Source organism: Manis pentadactyla, chromosome 11, assembly GCF_030020395.1.
Source record: "Manis pentadactyla isolate mManPen7 chromosome 11, mManPen7.hap1, whole genome shotgun sequence".
In the NCBI taxonomy this organism is placed as follows: Eukaryota; Metazoa; Chordata; class Mammalia; order Pholidota; family Manidae; genus Manis; species Manis pentadactyla.
The window spans coordinates 29,006,307-29,026,225 of NC_080029.1; the positions used below are offsets into that span (position 1 = coordinate 29,006,307).

The window sequence follows — 19,919 nt, forward strand, 5'->3', positions numbered from 1 at the left end:
AATGTGACACCTACAGCCGCTGGCTGGGGTAGCCTGGATGCAAGATATATGCTCCTGGAGATCTTCAGAGGATAGAGTAGGGTGGGCCCTAGACATTTATGGATTTCACATTTGTGTTTTTGGCCACCGGAGGGACTCTTGACCACAGGTGCTACCTTGACTCTGGATTAATTCAGGTTGTACAGTTCACAAATTACTGCAGCTAGCCCGCTGACATCTGTCTCTCCACAAGGCTTATCTTTCTACTATCCAGAACATAACAGAAACTCTTCTGAGATGAAAACTTGTGGAAAATGGACTTAAAATTTAGGGAGTTAATTGCTGGTATAACATAAGGCAAACAAAATTCTAACAAAGTGCTTCTTAGGCACAGAAAAGTTTCATGGGGAATAAGTACTTTCTGTAGGAGTATTAGCATATTTGGGGACTTGTGAAGTTGAGAACATATTCCTTAATGTCAAGGGCTCACTATTTCATTTGTCAAACCACTCGAGTTTCATTATTTTGGAGTATTTTACAGCCCAGGAACAGTGTAATCTGTGATCAACTTGTAACCCTTTACAAAGGGGCTGTGTGGACAGCTCTGCTCCTATTCTACGGACTGTGGACCCACAGGGATGGTGTTAAAGGGACCAGGAATCAGTTCCTTTACCATGACCTTAATTTATTTTCTTAGAATCCTCTGGCGGAAGTGTGAGCACAAAGAACAGGGAGCCCAAGCTTGTCAACACGACAGCTGGATGATGGAATAAGGGTCTCACTGAATGGACTTAGACCCCACATGCAGGTGTTCCAGGCTGCTGTTTCCTGCACCTAACTTGCCTGTTACTGAAAGATGTTTGCCCAATAATGTGGGGACAAAGGGCTGTCTGACTGGTGAATGCTTCAACTGTTGCTTATTAATGTCCAACTCTGCATCCCATCTAGCCTTCCTGACTCCAACAATCCTTTATTCAGTTTTGTTTTAGAGTGATTTCTCTCTCTGCTGCTCAAGTTGCTGGGAGCTCTAACCAAGAGTATTTGATGGGATGGAATTTCCCTCTCCTTCCTCTGATACCTGCCACCATGATTCCTTCTTCCTCGTGCACGTGTAGGGGCAGGTGGGCATACTCGTTCACGTGACCTTCATATTGCCTTATACACTTACTGGTCCGCAGGTCCCACAGCTTGATCTGTGGGAGGGAACACAAGTGCCGTCAGAGAGGGTCCAGCAGGTATGCTGGTGAATCCCGGCCAGGGAGGGGTGAGGTGCTCCCCAAAGACCTCTTTAGGTTAGGAAAATCTGAATCTAAGTCCTGAGCCCTGGAGTCCAGCAGAAGCACAAGAGCAGTTCTGTCTGTCCAGAGCAGACTGGGCTTCCGGTGAGCAACGCAACAGCTGTGCCACACTGCGTGCACCTCGCCTGGGCCCCAGCTGCGTTGCCCCTGCTACTGGCTCACGCAGAGCCTTTCCCCCGCAGGGCCCTGGGCCAGCAGCTCCAGCAGCCTGAGGAAGTCCGTGCTACTCCTACCGTCCCCGCCATGTCGGACGCCATCAGGTTCTGCTCTTCTCGGAGGATCTGCACAGAGGTCACTGCTGAGTCATGGAACAGGTGGGTGGCCTTCCAGCCCTTGCCCTGATTTCGACAGCGCAGATCAATGGCAAAGATTTCCCCGGAACGACAGCCGTTAAACAGCAAAGGAGACTGTGGAAAGGGGACAGCTTGGTACCCCCCAGCAAGGTGGTGTGTGCCTCACCTCCCCTACACCAGACCCTGGCCTAAAGGTGTGCAGAGAGATGGACTGGTTGGGGTTTGGGCCTCAGTGAAGTTGGAGGGGTGCTTTATGGGTAGAAGGTAAAAGCACTGGACCACATGTGTCCAGTGTGCTCCCCACTGGCGGCACTGGCCCCTAAAGCCTCACTCTGAAGCCCAGGGAACAGCACCAACTCCACCAAGGCTGTTCAGGAAAGCTGGGGTGCTGAGTATGCAGTGGAAGAGAGGAGGTACAGGTAAGACCTGGGGTCCCAGAGAGTGTGGAGATGGCTGAAAAAATCTGAATAATGAAGTCCGCTCACTGTGGAAAGCCAATCGGCACACTCCCTCCTCCATACTTTAAAAGAATGATGGCATTTTCTATGGGGCAAGTTTTTGAAGTGTAGTAATGACTAGAATTTTGATTTTTAAATTTATAAAATGTGTGATTTGGAAGCTGTGTATGAAACTATTCAGTGCTATCTATGAATTGGGACATAAGTACTGCTAACAGTTCAATTAAATAGGAGGTCATTTAAAGCCAGCTTAGCCAGGATCAGCTAACTTTTGTTCAGTGCAGACATATTCCACAAGTAACCCATTAATCCTTTCTGATGCCCTTTCCCACCAAAAAGAGAAGAGGACTAGATGCCACATGGGAAATCCAATTTCAGTCCAGCAAAATTCCCAGCAACATTCCCAGCAAACTACACCCTTCCCAGTCCAACCAACCAGGACAGCAAACTTCTGGGCCAGGACATCACTGCCGGTCCCAAATGACTGCCGGTGTCCCGTCACCACGTTGGTCACCAGAACCCGCCGAGACAAGCCTGACAGAGAGAGATAGGGTGGAGAGACAAGTGCCACTTGCAGTGTGGGGAGAGGGACTTCTGGGGAGGGGTTTAAAGTCTGTTAAATTCTTTACTCAGGAGGCCTGGAAGGCAGCCATGGCTCACCTGTACTAAAACAATTACTCGCTTGGATGTTCAGGGACCAAGCACAGGACCAGGCCCCAGGGATCCGGAAACTGCACAGCATGCCAGGCTGGTCTCCTGCTGAGAGGAACAGTGAAGGTAAGCCATGACTGCACTCCAGGGGCAGAGCTCTCCCCTCCATGCCGCCAGACTGCTGAACCCCCGATCTGGGAAACCCCCAGGAAGAGTGGCTCTGAGGTTATCTAGACCTTGGCTCCATGGTGAGTTTTGTGGTAGCAAAACAGAGACACTCAGTTGTGGTTCTTGGCTTGAAAGTGGTTATTCTGACAGTGAATAAATCAATCTTTCCTGACTGCCCAGTAGTAGTGTTAAAAATACTAATAAGCTGAGAGGCAGTATGATGTTACAGATAAGGGTGCTTCAACCCCAGATCACACTATTAGATGTATGCTCTCAAGCAAAACATTTTTTTAAATAAATTTTTTTATTGATAAAACATACATAAAAGGCACAAATTCTAAGTATAGTTTAATGAGTTATCACAAAGTAAATGTAGCCATGTAACCACCACCCAGGTTAAGAAATAGGACATTCCAATACCTCAGCACCCTGCATGTGCCCCACAAATTACTGCCTCCTTACTCCTCCCCAAAGGGAACCATAGATTCGTTTTATAAGGCAAATTCTCAACCTCTTTGCCTCAGTTTCCTCATCTGTAAAATAGAGCAAATACTCCATGTCAGAAGCTTGCTGTATGATGAAATGCCAGGCACTAGGCTAGGTGCGCATTACCTCATTTAATCCTCCATGTTACCTGATGGAGTAGCTATTATCTTCACTTTTTTTTTTGCTATTAATCTTCACTTTACAGAGACTAAGCAACCTGTTCAAGGTGGTAAGGCACAGACCTGGGATTCATACCACATTGCCTAAAGCCCACACTCTTACTTAAGAGGCCTGATCCCAGTCTAAGGGATCCTAATTCTCCAAAGACTGAAAGCTTAATACCCAGATGCTGCTAAGAAGAAGTCCAACTGCCTTCAGCCACTGTAAGGGCCTCTGACAGTACCTGTCATTCTTTCATGAATGATCTATACAGGCAGCCCAAGTATTTTGATCCCTTGCACTGGATACACACACTTTTAGCCGTTCTGGCTGTTGAAGTGACCCAAAAGAAGGGGAGGGTTATGTAAAGATGAACATGCTTCTAGTACAAACCCTGGGTCAGGCTTAAGGAACCCTCCCACAGGTGCTTCTGCAGACTGTCCCCACACTGTGAGCTCTGACTCAGGCTCCCCCAGCCTGTGATTCCTATCCCGGCCTTCGAAACGGAGCTTACACACACGTGGGCTACAGCTCCTGGGACACACAGTACAGAGAACCCCTCAGAGCACCGCCTTATCCAAAGGGAACAGGCTTGATACCTGGGTGGCTACTGATGAACAGCGATGCTGGGAGGAGGGTGGCACAGCCTAGAGTTTCTGCAATTCCCATGAGGCACAGCCTGAAAAAGCTGTTAAGGACAGTCAAGTACACGGTTCTCCTCACGGAGGAAAATGGGCATTAGCACTCTTCAAAAAATTATAATAACAACAGCCATAAGTCAATTGAGCATGTTTACATTTTTCCATATTTAGTTTCAGATATTTTTAAAGGAAAAAAATTGTCACAGATATAGTTAAAAGCCCTCTTTGACCCCTCCCCAGTCCAATTCTCCCTTCTCCCCAACCCAGAGAGACTCTCTATGCTAAAACTGGTCTGTCTTCTAAGCCATAATGTATTTACACAACATGGTGTTTGTCCCCGAGCAATTTAAGAACTGTTTTAAAAACATATGCAAGTGGAGAGGAGCCAAGATGGCAGTGTGAGTAGGACAGCGGAAATCTCCTCCCAAAAACATATATTTTTGAAAATACAACAAATACAACTATTCCTAAAAGAGAGACCAGAAGATATAGGACAACAGCCACACTACATCCACACCTGCGAGAACCCAGTGCCTTGCAAAGGAGGTAAGATACAAGCCGCGGCCCGGCGGGACCCGAGCGCCACCCCTACTGCAGCTCCCCGGCAGGAGAGGAGTCGGAGCGGGGAGGGAGAAGGAGCCCAGAACTGCTAAATACCCAGCCCTAGACATCCGCACCAGGAGCACAGACACACAGTGCGTGGGGTGCTGAATACTAGGGAAATGGGGCAGTAAAATCTGCGAGCGGATCCCACAGCTGGCGCCCCTGGGACAAAGAAAAGCAAGTGCTTTTTGAAAGTCTTAAGGGGACAGGGGCCTCACAACTGGACGGAAGTGTCCCAGCACACTCAGCCCAGCAGCTGGGAGTCCCAGGGAACTCCGGGCACCCTAACCCCCTGGGCGGAGGTGCAGCTCAGAGGCCCCTCATGGCAATAAACAGCCTCCCGCCTGTTCCCCCTCCGGGATGCCTCTGCCATAGCGGAGCAGCAGCCTGAGGCCAGCCACACCCACAGCAACTGCGCGGGGCTCCACAGCGGCCGGGCAAGAATCAGAGACCCCGTCTGTGCACAACGGCCCAACACAAGCCACTAGGGGTCACTGTACTCCCAGGAGAGGAATGCGAGGAGCAACCAGGAAGGGATTTTGTTCTGCCAGCTGACACACGCACCATCTGCCCATCGCCATGAAAAGGCAGAAGAATTTGATTCAGACCAGAATCACACAGACATCTTCGCCTCAGAGGGAACCAGAAGATAGACCTAACCAATCTTCCTGAAAAAGAACTCAAAATAAAGGTCATAACCATGCTAATGGACTTACAGAGAACTACACAAGACCTAAGGAGGAAGAATACAGAAATAAAACAATCTCTGGAAGGACTTAAAAGAAGAATGGATAAGATGCAAGAGGCCATTAATGGAATAGAAATCAGAGAACAGGAACACAGAGAAGCTGACGCAGAGAGAGATAAAAGGATCTCCAGGAATGAAACAATATTAAGAGAACTGTTTGACCAATCGAAATGGAACAATATCCGCATTATAGGGGTAGCAGAAGAAGAAGAGAGAGAAAAAGGGATAGAAAGTATCTTTGAAGAAATAGTTGCTGAAAACTTCCCCAAACTGGGGGAGGAAATAGCCTCTCAGACCACAGAAGCACACAGAACTCCCAACAGAAGAGACCCAAGGAGGACAACACCAAGACACATAATAATGAAAATAGCAAAGATCAAGGACAAAGAGTATTGAAGGCAGGCCGAGAGAGAAAAAAGGTCACCTACAAAGGAAACCCATCAGGTTATCATCAGAATTCTCAACAGAAACCTTACAGGCCAGAAGAGAATGGGATGATATATTTAATGCAATGAAACAGAAGGGCCTTGAACCAAGAATACTGTGTCTAGCATGATTATCATTTAAATACGAAGGAGGGATTGAACAATTCCCAGACGAGCAAAAGTTGAGGGAATTTGCCTTACACAAACCACCTCTACAGGGTATTTTAGAGGGACTGCTCTAGACAGGAGTACTCCTAAGGCTAAACAGATGTCACCAAAGAAAATAAAATCACAGCAAAGAAAGCAGATCAACCAAATGTTAACTAAAGGCAAAATAAAATCAACAACCCACAAAAGCAGTTAAAGGAAACGCTAAAGAGCACACACAAACAAAAAAACACCCAACAAATAAAGCATGGAGGAGGAGGAATAAGGGAGACAAATAAAGAATCATCAGACTGTGTTCATAATAGCTCAATAAGCGAGCCAAGTTAGACGGTAAGATAGTAAAGAAGCTAACCTTGAACCTTTGGTAAACACAAACGTAAAGCCTGCAATGGCAATAAGTAGATATCTTTCAATAATCACCCTAAATGTAAATGGACTGAATGCACCAATCAAAAGACACAGAGTAATAGAATGGATAAAAACGCAAGACTCATCTATATGCTGCTTACAAGAGACTCACCTCAAACCCAAAGACATGCACAGACTAAGTCAAAGGATGGAAAAAGACATTTCACACAAACAAAAATGAGAAAAAAGCAGGTGTTACAGTACTAGTATCAGATAAAATAGACTTCAAAATAAAGAAAGTCACAAGAGATAAAGAAGGACATTATATAATGATAAAGGGGTCAATCCAACAAGAAGATATAACCATTATAAATGTATATGCACCCAACACAGGAACACCAACATATGTGAAACAAATACTAACAGAATTAAAGGAGGAAATGGAATGCAATGCATTCATTCTAGAAGACTTCAACACACCACTCACTCCAAAGGACAGATCCACCAGACAGAAAATAAGTAAGGACACGGAAGTACTGAACAACACATGAGAACAGATGGACCTAATAGACATCTATAGAACTCTACATCCAAAAGCAACAGGATACACATTCTTCTCAAGTGCACATTGAACATTCTCCAGAAGAGACCACATACTAGGCCACAAAAAGAGCCACAGTAAATTTCAAAAGATTGAAATTCTTCCAACCAATTTCTCAGACCACAAAGGCATAAAACTAGAAATAAACTGTACAAAGAAAGCAAAGAGGCTCACAAACACATGGAGGCTTAACAACATGCTCCTAAATAATCAATGTATCAATGACCAAATCAAAATAAAGATCAAGCGATATATGGAAACAAATGACAACAACAACACAAAGCCCCAACTTCTGTGGGACACAGTGAAGGCAGTCTTAAGAGGAAAGTATATAGCAATCCAGGCATATTTAAAGAAGGAAGAACAATCCCAAATGAATAGTCTAACGTCACAATTATCGAAATTGGAAAAAGAAGAACAAATGAGGCCTAAAATCAGCAGAAAGAGGGACATAATAAAGATAAGAGAAGAAATAAATAAAATTGAGAAGAATAAAACAATAGAAAAAAAATCAATGAAACCAAGAGCTGGTTCTTTGAGAAAATGAACACAATAGATAAGCCTCTAGCCAGCCTTATTAAGAGAAAAAGAGAATCTACACAGATCAACAGAATCAGAAGTGAGGAAGGAAAAATCACGATGGACCCCATAGAAATACAAAGAATTATTAGAGAATACTACAAAAAGGTATATGCTAACAAGCTGGAAAACCTAGAAGAAATGGACAACTTCCTAGAAAAATACAACCTACCAAGACTGACCAAGGAAGAAACAGAAAATATAAACAGATCAAATACCAGCAATAAAATTGAAGCGGTAATCAAAAAACTACCCAAGAACAAAACCCCTGGGCCAGATGGATTTAACTCAGAATTTTATCAGACATACAGAGAAGACATAATACCAATTCTCCTTAAAGGTTTCCAAAAAATAGAAGAGGAGGGAATACTCCCAAACTCATTCTATGAAGCCAACGTTACCTAATACCTTGACCAGGCAAAGACCCCACCAAAAAAGAAAATTACAGATCAATATCCCTGATGAACATAGATGCAAAAATACTCAACAAAATATCAGCAAACCGAATTCAAAAATACATCAAAAGGATCATACACCATGACCAAGTGGGATTCATCTCAGGGATGCAAGGATGGTACAACATTTGAAAATCCACCAACATCACCCACCACATAAACAAAAAGAAAGACAAAAACCACATGATCATTTCCGTAGATGCTGAAAAAGCATTCAACAAAATTCAACATCCATTCATGATAAAAACTCTCAGCAAAATGGGTATACAGTGCAAGTACCTCAACATAATAAAGGCCATATATGATAAGCCCACAGGCAGCATTATACTAAACAGCAAGATGCTGAAAGCTTTTCCTCTAAGACTGGGAACAAGACACGGATGCCCACTCTTCTCACTGTTATTCAACAGAGTACTGGAGGTCCTAGCCACAGCAATTAGACAAAACAAAGAAATACAACAAATCCAAATTGGTAAAGAAGATGTTAAACTGTCACTATTTGCAAATGACATGATACTGTACATAAAAAACCCTAAAGATTCCACTCCAAAACTACTAGAACTGATATCGAAATACAGCAAAGTTGCAGGATACAAAATTAACACACAGAAATCTGTTGCTTTCCTATACACTAACAATGAACTAATAGAAAAAGAAATAAGGAAAACAATTCCATTCACAAATGCATCAAAAAGAATAAAATACCTAGGAATAAACCTAACCAAGGAAGTGAAAGACCTATACCCTGAAAACTACGAGACACTCTTAAGAGAAATTAAAGAGGACATGAGCAAATGTAAACTCATCTCATGCTCTTGGCTAGGAAGAATTAATATCGTCAAAATGTCCATCCTGCCCAAAGCAATGTACAGATTTGATGCAATCCCTATCAAATTACCAAAAACATTCAATGAACTGGGACAAATAGTTCTAAAATTCATATGGAAACACCAAAGACCCTGAATAGCCAAAGCAATCTTGAGAAGGAAGAATAAAGTGGGAGGGATCTCGCTCCCCAACTTCAAGCTCTACTACAAAGCCACAGTAATCAAGACAATTTGGTCCTGGCACAAGAACAGAGCCACAGACCAGTGGAATAGAATAGAGACTCCAGACATTAACTGAAACATATATGATCAATTAATATACAATAAAGGAGCCATGGACTACAATGGGGAAATGACAGTCTCTTCAACAGATGGTGCTGGCAAAACTGGACAGCTACATGTAAGAGAATGAAACTGGATCACTGTCTAACCCCATACACAAAAGTAAATTCGAAATGGATCAAAGACCTGAATGTAAGCCATGAAACCATAAAACTCTTAGAGAAAAACATAGGCAAAAATCTCTTGGACATAAAGATGAGTGACTTCTTCATCAATGTATCTCCCCAGGCAAGGGAAACAAAAGCAAAAATGAACAAGTGGGACTATGTCAAGCTGAAAAGCTTCTGTACAGCAAAGGATACCATCAATAGAACAAAAAGGCATCCTACAGTATGGAAGAATATATTCATAAATGACAGATTTGATAAAGGGTTGACATCCAAAATATATAAAGAACTCACGCACCTCAACAAACAAAAAGCAAACAATCCAATTAAAAAATGGGCAGAGGAGCTGAACAGACAGGTCTCCAAAGAAGAAATTCAGATGGCCAACAGGCACATGAAAAGATGCTCCACATCACTAGTCATCAGAGAAATGCAAACTAAAACCACAATGAGATATCACCTCACAGCAGTAAGGATCGCCACCATCCAAAAGACGACGACAAATGTTGGCCAGGTTTTGGAGAAAGGGGAACCCTCCTACACTGCTGGTGGGAATGTAAATTAGTTCAATCATTGTGGAAAGCTGTATGGAGGTTCCTCAACAAGCTCAAAATAAAAATACCATTTGACCCAGTAATCCCACTTCTAGAAATTTATCCTAAAAATGTAGTAGCCCAATTTGAAAAAGACAGATGCACCCCTATGTTTATCGCAGCACTATTTACAATAGCCAAGAAATGGAAGCAACCTAAATGTCCATCAGTAGATGAATGGATAAAGAAGATGTGGTACATATACACCATGGAATATTATTCAGCCATAAGAAGAAAACAAATCCTACCATTTGCAACAGCATGGATGGAGCTAGAGGGTATTACGCTCAGTGAAATAAGCCAGGCGGGGAAAGACAAGTACCAAATGATTTCACTCATCTGTGGAGTCTAAGAACAAAGAAAAAAGTGAAGGAACAAAACAGCAGCAGACTCACAGAATCCATGAAAGGACTAACAGTTACCAAAGGGAAAGGGACTGGGGAGGATGGGTGGGAAGGGAGGGAGAAGTGGAGGAAGAAGAAAGGGGGCCTTACAATCAGCATGTATAGTGTGTGTGGGGCACGGGGAGGGCTGTACAACACAGAGAAGACAAGTAGTGATTTTACAGCATCTTACTATGCTGATGGACAGTGACTGTAATGGGGTATATGGGGGGGACTTGGTGAAGGGGGAGTCTAGTAAACATACTGTTCCTCATGTAATTGTAGATTAATGATATGAAAATAAAAATATATATATTTAAAAAAAAACATATGCAAGTGGCATCACCCTCCACACAGAGTATCTTCTACAACTTTTCCATCTTCCCTGTCTCCTGTTTCACCTGTTGATGCTAGCAGCCCCAGTCCTTTCACCGTGGAGCACACCTTTGTATGAATACACCATTTACTTATACAGCCTCCTGATGATGGGCACCTAGGCTGTTCTCACGTTTTCTGTGTGCTGCCACCGGAATAAACATCTCTTTCTGTCTTCCTGTCTCCCACTCCATGTGTGGGAGGCTTTAGGCAGTGTTTCTTAAACCCATGGTAAGAGTTCCTTTTTCTATTACAATGCATTACATACACACAAATATTTTAAACAAAATTTTCATAAAACACCCTCACTAAATATGAAATTCTGGTATCATCTAGTTTATTTTAAAATGCTCACAAATTGGTTTAATGACCCACTGAAGTAGGTCATGACTTGCAGTTTGAAAGCACTGCTTAGACTGCAATTGGGGGGTTATAAGGTACATATATCTTCAACTGAAAGTGGTTGTTATCAATTTACTCATACCAGCAGTTTTCCCCATTTGCGAAACTTGGCACTACCAGACTTTAGAAATTTGTGCTTGTCTGAATAGGTATAAAATGACATCTCATTATTAATTTGCTTTTCCCAGACTACAACTGAGTGTACTGATTCATCTGACTATAGCCATTCAGGTCTCCTTGTCTTTGAACTGCTCTTGATACGCCTCACTTTACTTTTCTGTTGGACTGAGTCTTGACTGATTTGGTCCCTCTCCCTTCCCCTTCATAGCCAAACTTTTCTTAAGAGGCTATGTTTATTCCCACTTCCTCGCTTTTCTTTCATTCTTCAATGCACTGAAATCCAGGTCTGACACTCACCTTCCCAGTGAAATGTTCTCCCCAAGGTCTCCAGTGAGCTCCCCATTTCTGGATGTGAGGAACACTTTCCTATCCTGCCCCGTGGCCACACAGCACAATTTCTCACTACAACTCCTTGGCCTCTGCAATCCCTCTCCTGGAGTTCCACCCTTGGCCTTTCTCCTGTCAGCCAGACTCCCTGACCTAGATGCCAAGCCTCTTAGACTTGTGCCTCTCCTCCATTCCCACTTATCAGGCCACATGCTCTCCACTGCCCTCTCAGTCTTGCCAGGGCCTTCTGTCTGAAGCCTCATCCTTGCCAGCCTAGCATCCCCACTGCTATACAAGGAAAGACGCCAGGGCCACCATCCTTCAGAAACAGCCCAGAGCCCCAATGATTCAGTCTTGCAAGGCTAGTCTTGTCTAGCTGGGGACACCACAGATACCCAACCTTTCCCTCTGGTGGAAGCTCGTGCAGGACCCACCCGGGGAAGGTGCCCCAGTGCCTGCATCTGTCTTGCACCCAACTGCCCCAGGGACATGATTGCATGGACTGAGTGCCCACTGAGCTGCCCATGGATTGTATATGCTCAGTAGATGCTGGTGGAATGCACACATACACACCTCATCAGAAAATATTAGTATGTGCAAATTGATTAGGCAACATTTTTGGCCACCTGGAAGTAATGTGCGCACATCATGTTTCCTTGGGTGGTAAGCTCCATACTAAATATCTCTAGCTTAGGGGCTACTGAAACTATAACAGAACACCATAGCTGGGCAGTTCAATTAGTTCCTAAAGAAACCTTTTTTGCTTCTGACTTTAGAGGGTAAGGATGTGGGGAGAGTCTTTACACATGTGCAGTTTTAGTGACTGTGGCTGGAATCCAGGTTACATTCAATCTTCTGGGGTACTTACAGGGCTAATATCATAGATTTAATCCTTTAACAGGCCAGAGGTTAACTAAGAGCCCAGTAAGTATACAAAGAATTTGGTCTAACCTTGTACCATTCTTTGGGGGAAAAGGTAGAGGGCAGGTCTGAACGAGGTGCCATTTCTGTAAAGAGAAAATTCCATGACCTTCAGCATAAGTAGCAGGTGCATAAATGCCTGAAGACCACTGATGACCACCAGAGGGCAAGTGGTTGATGAAGCTATGATAGACCATACTCTTTAAACTCAATTATATGATTTTTATCCTCTCTGTAGCCCACAGAGAGAAACACAAGAAAATGCAATACTTTTAAGATCAGGAATGAGCACAAGGTTCCCTTCTCTTTCCTTCATTTCTTCTGTCCTCTGCTAAGATCATCACAGTGATAGATGGTCCCACCACCCAACAAAACCCACCCAAACAAAAGCCACATAAAATTTTCAGTTCATAGAACACACACAGTTACGTGTTTGTCTCACATGCAATGTATAATCAGATCTCTAATGCACTTGAGGTTTGAAAACCCTTGGAAAGAGTGCTGTGGGACAAATTTAAAACAACAGATTCAGATTCATCCTTGCTGAAGACCCACGATGTGCCATGCACTGTGCTAAACTAACACCACAGGTGTTAACTAACATTAGTCCCATGACAACTCATGAAGTAGGTGTATAGAGAGTGGTCACACAGATTCAAGAACTTGTTATAGAAATGACTCACTAACATGTGGCTTTGGGCCAGACAGTATTATTCCCTGAAGTGTGTGATGGGCAGGTGTCCCGTGCATCAAGAGTCCCCAGTGATCCCAGCACCGCGGCACTGTATTACTGTGCTCCTAGCGAAAAGCCCGACTGCTGAGGAGGCAGAGACTAGAATGAAGAGTATGCTAGAGAAGGCAGTCACTGGCAGGGACACTAGGCCCGCAGTCCCCACACCCATGTCCAGGGTGCCAAAGGAGTCCCCTTCTCTGGTACCTGCCCTCACTCTCCCCACAAGGCCTACTGCACCCCGGGGCCCCTGCAGCTCTGAGCTCCTCCTCCACTTAAGGAGGGCTTGGGGTTCCCTCCCAAGGCTTTACTGTTCCTTTCTGCTTTGTTCCTCTGCTAAAGCAAGTTCCAGAAGAGTGTCCGGCTCATGGAGTTATCAATGGCATCCCAGGACCCTGACTACTTCTCCATGCTCCCTGGGAATCCTCGTTTCCTCTGCACATCCTGCCCTTCCCTACAGGGTGAGAGGTGCAGCCAAAATAGCCCAGACTCTGGCCACTAACATGCCATCTCATGAACCCTGCAGACACCCAGGTCCACATCAGGGTACAGCCTGCCCACCACCTCTTCACCTGCCAAAAGATACAGAATGTGGGAATCCAGGTGATTCAGTGAGGCCCAGCACACAGAGTTCACCTGGTGAGGAAGCACACAGCAAGACAGAAAAATCGGTTCGACTGCCAAGTCATGGACAGAAATAGATACTTTCTTGTGGAATAAATTGAGGGGATACTGACATGTGACTTCTTTTTTCAAGCCTCACTCCTTTCAAGGGGGCTAGCCCAAGCATCCTGAGAACAGGGAAGCTCCCTGCCCTATCATGTAGAGCCTTGAGAGGACAGGAAGGGGAGGAAGAAACCCTCAGGCCTTGATCCCTCATCATCAGTATGGACCTCACAGTGACCACCTGGTATGCCCTCTGGGACAGGGACGAACTCTCTACAATTCTGGGACAAGCCTGACTTTGAAGGCACACTGTATCTCACTTCACCCAGATACCATTTTCAACCTGCATCCATCCTGTGGCTCATGTCCCAGCTGAGGAGAAGTCACAGCTTCTTACAGATGCAGCCAATACCCACTATAATTTAAAGGTTGCTCCTTAAGATAGCAAGCTCCTAATGCTCATGTAGTCCTCAGTGTCAGCCACAGACTGGCTGAGTGACTGATGCCTTACCCTGACGCACTGGGGGATCCCCTCAGGCTACTGCAGTCCACCTCTGGGCACTCGGTGCCTTGGTGGGGGCTCCTTCAGACCCACTCAGTCCTCCTGGAAGGGAAGGTCTTCACAACCAGCCGGAGAGGCACTGTGCTTCGAGCCTTTCTCCAACTGCCCAATTTCATTTCTCTTCTAAGACAAACTAACGAGGCCCTTCTCCTCCCCTATGGGTTCTCAGGATCTCAAACTCCATTTCCTCTTGGGAAGATGAAGTACCCAAGCCCTGCCTTCTTCACGGACTTCTCTCCTCTCCTCTGAACTGGGCTAACTACTGCAGGGCCCTGGATGCAGAGGTTAAGAGGGGTTGGCAAGGCTGAAGGGAAGCGCAAGGTACCTTCTGGTTGGTAAAGTAGAGGTTTTCATGCATATACACTTTGAGCGAGGGCATCTTCAGACCACACAAGTTGATGATGCCATACTTGGAACCTCCGCCTTTGACATCGTTCACTGTGAAGAGCCGGTCGCTGTTGGTATCCGCCTGAGGGGGGAGGGGGAAGCTGACTGCAGATGACCTTCCAGGCCAAGCCTGTGGGCTCAGACCATCTGCCCTCTCTCCCCGCCTCATGCTCTATGCATTTTCATCTGGAGAGATGATGCCTTATCCTGACGCACTGGGGGACACATCCTATCTGTAAGGGAGGGTGGGGATGGCCTTACTTGTCCCCGCTCAGCTTAGCCATCACTGAGCAAGGCCAGCAGGTGTCTGGTCTCAGAGATCAGGAGCAGGAGGAGGGCAGTGAGAGGGCATGGCCAGAAGTCTGAGGTTTGCACAGTGACCCACTCAGAACTGCACCTGGATGACCCCCAGTGCCCACCCAGAGGAACTAACTGTTCAGATGAGCAACATGGCGGAAGAGCATGTGGCCAGCGTGAAGGCCAAGCAGTGATGTGGAAAATGCTAGTTTTATCTGTCAAGGAGTGAAAAGAGGATACAAACTGGATTCTTGTTAGACAGGCACTATTTTTTTTCTTTTACCACCAAGTAAAAATAAACCATTGCATTAAAAAAAATTTTAATAGAAAAGACTGCATTGGGATGTGAGATATTCTTTTAAAGTTCTTTGTCATTAAAAAATTGTGGTTAATAAGTATTTCAAAGCAAAAAACTCTATGTGTTTTATATATATTTATAATACTAATACACACACGTTTGGATGGTGGTAAAACTGCACTCATTTTGCAAACTTCTCAGGAAGCACAGTTATGTTCCTGAAAGGCATTAGCAGTGACTAGCATCAGATCCAAAAAACTGATCCCTGGGAGGCAAACTGCCCTTCCCAACCCTCTGGTCATAGCAGCCAGCCAGTCATCTGTAGCTATGGGGGGTGGGGAAGACCTCCCAAGGGCCAGCAGACGGGTCATGTGAGACAAAGTCCAAGGACTGGGGGCCTCAGGTATAGTGAGCAGTGCGTGTATTGTTCCGTTTACTAAGAACCCCAGGTAAGGGGCTCCAGAGGGGAACCCACAACAGGAAGTAATCTTTCTGGTTCAGGTCGACTGTACCCCTGAACACATAGCCAAATAAGCAGGGAAGCCACAGGAGAGAATGGGTCCTGGCCCCCCAATGCCCCTTACATGGAAGGGCTCCCCTGTGGAGGTCTCCTGAGGCCAGTTCTGTAGCTCAGCCTCCAGGCTGTCAGCAGATCATGGGCCAGAGCACCTTTTCTCTCTCCTTGGCTTCCCTCAGCCTCCAGGAAGGACAGGGCTTGTGGGCAGGCCATGTCTTTCTGTGGCCTCCAGTTCTCAGTCTAGCTGGGTGGTCTGGCTCCTTCTGTTTGCAGGGGATTCCCTGCTCCCCTGCCAACATTTCCCTGGGCCCTGGGCTCAAGCAGTTGGCACTGGCTTCTGGTGTTCGCTTCCAACCCAGGTCTAACCCAAAGTTGAGACTCTGCACTCCCTGCACATGACAGGAGGACAGGGCGCTGGATGTGCAGGCCTGGGGACATAGGTCTGAAGGGCCCTGCCACTCAGGTCAGGGACAACAAACAGGGGAGTAATACACTGATGCTGCTGAAGGACCTTGGAGCTTCCGGCACCAGATCCCGCTCCAGTATAGGAAGCTGTACACAGTACACCCCAGAGAAAGTCACTTTGTGATGGTTCTCAGTCAATGTGTGGTAGGCCTAGGCTCTCATGTCAAATGACAGAGCTGTAGTGGGGGTGACAACAGTCACTAAGGCCTGCCTTGCCAGCTCAGTGCCTGCCAATGGGTAGCCAGCAGGTGCTTGTTAGGGCTGTAAAACCAAGAGGATGCCATCTACTTTCATGGCAGCCAGCTTCTCTGCAGCTGGGCTGGACAGAAGCCAATGCTAAGCCATGACATGTCAGGGGACAGCAGCCAGACGCCTGGACAGCTCCCTCCCACTCACCAGTATAAGGTTAAATCGGTCACTTGCCAAAGTAGAGGGATCCGAGCTCTGAATTTGGACCTTTTTCCTTTGCATGCAGCTCACTCGCAGCTCATGGGCTAAACTGCAGAGGGGAAAGAGGGGGGCAGGGAGGACATGGACGCCATACCTAGATATCCATGAAGAAGATTCAGGGGTTCTACCCTGTCCCCCATCCTGAAGACCATCTCTCCTAGTCAGTCCTCTCTTCTCCATGTTAATTCTCATCAATGGAGTTGAGCAAGATCCCAAATAATTAAGTTTTCTTAGAACTCTTAAGAAAACTAAAGCAGAAAAATGGGTGGCCCATTCACAAGTTAAAAGCAAGTAAGAACTACAGGAATTTCTTTTTGGATCCTCTAGTACAACTCTTTCTCTTGAGATGAAGAGACTGAAGAATAAAACAACATGCCAAAGATTGCACAGTGAGTAAACCAAGTACGGAGCCGCCCAGCCTCCTGCCCTTTCCCTCTCCCTGTCGCAGCTACCTCCCCACTAAGGACAAAGCATGTTTTAGGGTAAAGAACACATCCGTGTAGCTAGACCTTTAACTCTTTTCCCTTTCAGAAGAAGGGAAATACAGGAGAGGCATGCCCTACCTACCTCGTGCATGGCTGGGCCTTCCCTGAAGGGGGAGCCCTGCTCCAAGATGAGAGAGTTGTGCCCCTATAAGCCACGCCAAAATCACGGTGTTTCTTTGCCTCCCCACTCACAGCAGGAGGCAGCAGAATGCAGGGTTAAGGGCTCAGGTGTTGAAGTCAGATCTCCACCCTCTTTACCTCAAACCAATCACTCCACCATGACCCTCAGTCTCTTCTTCTGGAAACTGGGGGAATTATCAACGTATCTCACAGGGTTTTAGTTGGTATATATCAGACACGACAAGTATTTAGATGAAGTTTAGTACATATACATCCATACAGGTATCTCATGGGAATGACATTACAGGACTTTCAGGACTTTCTATTAAACGAAAAATGATTTGAGTAACACAGAGGAACCATCTTGAGAAATTTCTGTTCTATTTCTCTGCCTAGATCTCCTCTCCTGTCTCCTTGGCCTCCTGCAGGAATAGCTCCTCTTGCTCTAGAGGGACAGTGATTCTCTCAGGGCTGGTTTTAGCAGCAAAAGGCAGGCTGTGAGCTGGGGCCCCCTACTATGAAGATTCCTCACAGAGTAGCTAAATAGTATAATCTTAATTGGATTCTTGGACCAAGGAAATAAAAAATAGGAGAAGAACACTTACAAAGAAAGCCTTACAACGAGGCAGTCTTACCGGCAATAACTGGTGACATTGAGAAAACCCAGCTTGCTTTTTTGTAGCAAGAAAGATGTATTAAATCCCACTCTGGCTGTTTTCTACAAAAATAAACAAGTAAGTAAATAAATAAAAAAATATGAGAGACAAAAGAGAGTCAGTGAAGTTCATGTTATAATACAATGGAGAATGTTTTTAGTTGCATGTGATACAATACAGAAACAGGTGCCAAGTTGGAAGAGATTAGCACACAACAATCTGATGGTCTCCTGTGCTAGTCTCCTCTCCTTGGCAAGAGGAAAAGCCCATCACAGGAGAGTATGAGCTGGAAAGTCTGTTCAACACCTCTGCCTAGGCCCTACATCAGTCTGTAAGCGGGGAGATGGATCCCCAGCACCAGTGCGTGCAGGAATGGCACTGAACCTCAGGTCTGCCTCACACTTTCCATTGGTGACCTGGGTTTCACTCCACTGCCCCCAGTACCATCAAAATATCCTGGCATCTAATCCCCATACAAGAAAACCTTATATCCAAACCAAACACTCTGGTTTTTTACTTAAATATGCGGAGACTGAAAATGTATCATGCTGCTTCCCAAGACTGCCCTGGGGAAGGACAAAATATGTGAACTACTAATGAAACTTAGCCAATAAAAAAGGGGGTAGGTGGGTGGGAGATTTCTTGCCCATTCTTATTCTCTTCATCAGTCCCTGTCCGGAAATCGGGCACCACGCTCCCTCAAAGACACTAAGCCCTGTGTTATGGGGGCATCTCATGGGTAGGGGACGGATGCTGGTAGGAGTGGAGGGGACATGGTGGCCCCCAGGAGGGTGGAGCCCACCTTTTTCTGCCTGTCTTCCTCCAGCAGCTGTAGCCTTTTGCTCTCCATCTCCTTGTGCCGGATGCTCTCCTTTGTGAGGGGGTTGCAGTTGTTATGTCCAGGGAGCAAGCGGAAGTAGCGTTGCTTTTCAGGATCAAAGTAATATCCTGGGAGATCTGGAGTCAAAAGAAACAAAATTCACTTCAACTTACAACACTGTGAACTGATGCACCTATAGGAACCCAGCGGCCTGTCCCCCAACCCCTTGCAGATTCTTCTTTTCTGAGGGGCAGATGGGCCAGCATTGCTGATCTCCACCCTGAGCCCAGTTCGGTGCCAGGGGGGCTGTTTGTGTCAGCACTGCTGCTCCTGACACACCCGGCACTTCCCTTCAATGTTCCAATCTCCCAGACTTTCCTCCAAGCCAGGCATGGTGACACATATGGAGTGGACCCACATGCAAGTGATGGCACACGGGGCCGAGGAGGAAGGGCAGCCAGAACAGACATGACCAGGTGACCAGGCAGGACAAGGTTTCATCTTCCCCGCGGGTTGGGCCAGAGGAGTCCTAGTACCCAGCAGACTGCCTTACCTGGCGCAGAACTCCCATCTGTACTGGATGAGGTCGATGGGGCCTCGTCACCGTCAGGGTCAGAATCCTGGAGGCTTTGCCGTATCCCTGCGTTACACCTGCTGACACACAGTCATGGTACATGCAGTGAAGGGCTTGAGTCCCAGTCATTCTCTGACTGTGGGGTCCTGCAGGGGGCAGTTCAGGCAGTTCTGCAGCCTTCACCCTGACCCTCCGACCCTTCTGATTACTTGGGGAGCACTGACCCTTCTTTTGAAAGCAATTTACCTACTTTGAACACACCATTAGGGCAAGGTTTTGGTTTCTCATCCTGAACAGGATTATGTATCACAATAATTCCCTTTTCTTACTTGCTCACTTAAGCATTTTGTAAGGTGTTTTGGAATTTTCCAGATGAAAAGGAGAACACAAATCTTTGCCAATAAGAATTTTACCAGCTGGACTCACTTGTCAGCT

General features: G+C 45.8%; 1 protein-coding gene across 3 annotated transcripts in view; it reads right to left on the reverse strand.

Annotated features, from left to right (window-relative positions):
* The window catches only part of DCAF4 (DDB1 and CUL4 associated factor 4), a 29,989-nt gene that overhangs the window by 1,033 nt on the left and 9,037 nt on the right, over positions 1-19,919 (reverse strand). The window contains exons 3-13 of one of the 3 annotated variants that reach the window (XM_036913296.2): positions 19,464-19,564; positions 18,893-19,047; positions 18,070-18,152; positions 16,776-16,878; positions 14,741-14,884; positions 13,774-13,823; positions 4,092-4,171; positions 2,689-2,787; positions 2,465-2,562; positions 1,511-1,684; positions 1,058-1,172 (exon numbers count right to left, since the gene is read on the reverse strand). In XM_036913296.2, the coding sequence (XP_036769191.2) occupies positions 1,058-1,172; positions 1,511-1,684; positions 2,465-2,562; positions 2,689-2,787; positions 4,092-4,171; positions 13,774-13,823; positions 14,741-14,884; positions 16,776-16,878; positions 18,070-18,152; positions 18,893-19,047; positions 19,464-19,564 (1,202 nt within the window). Of the gene's footprint in view, positions 1-1,057; positions 1,173-1,510; positions 1,685-2,464; positions 2,563-2,688; positions 2,788-4,091; positions 4,172-13,773; positions 13,824-14,740; positions 14,885-16,775; positions 16,879-16,923; positions 17,185-18,069; positions 18,153-18,892; positions 19,114-19,463; positions 19,565-19,919 lie in introns of those variants that run through there. The other 2 variants (XM_057488340.1, XM_036913299.2) reach the window with 2 other exon arrangements.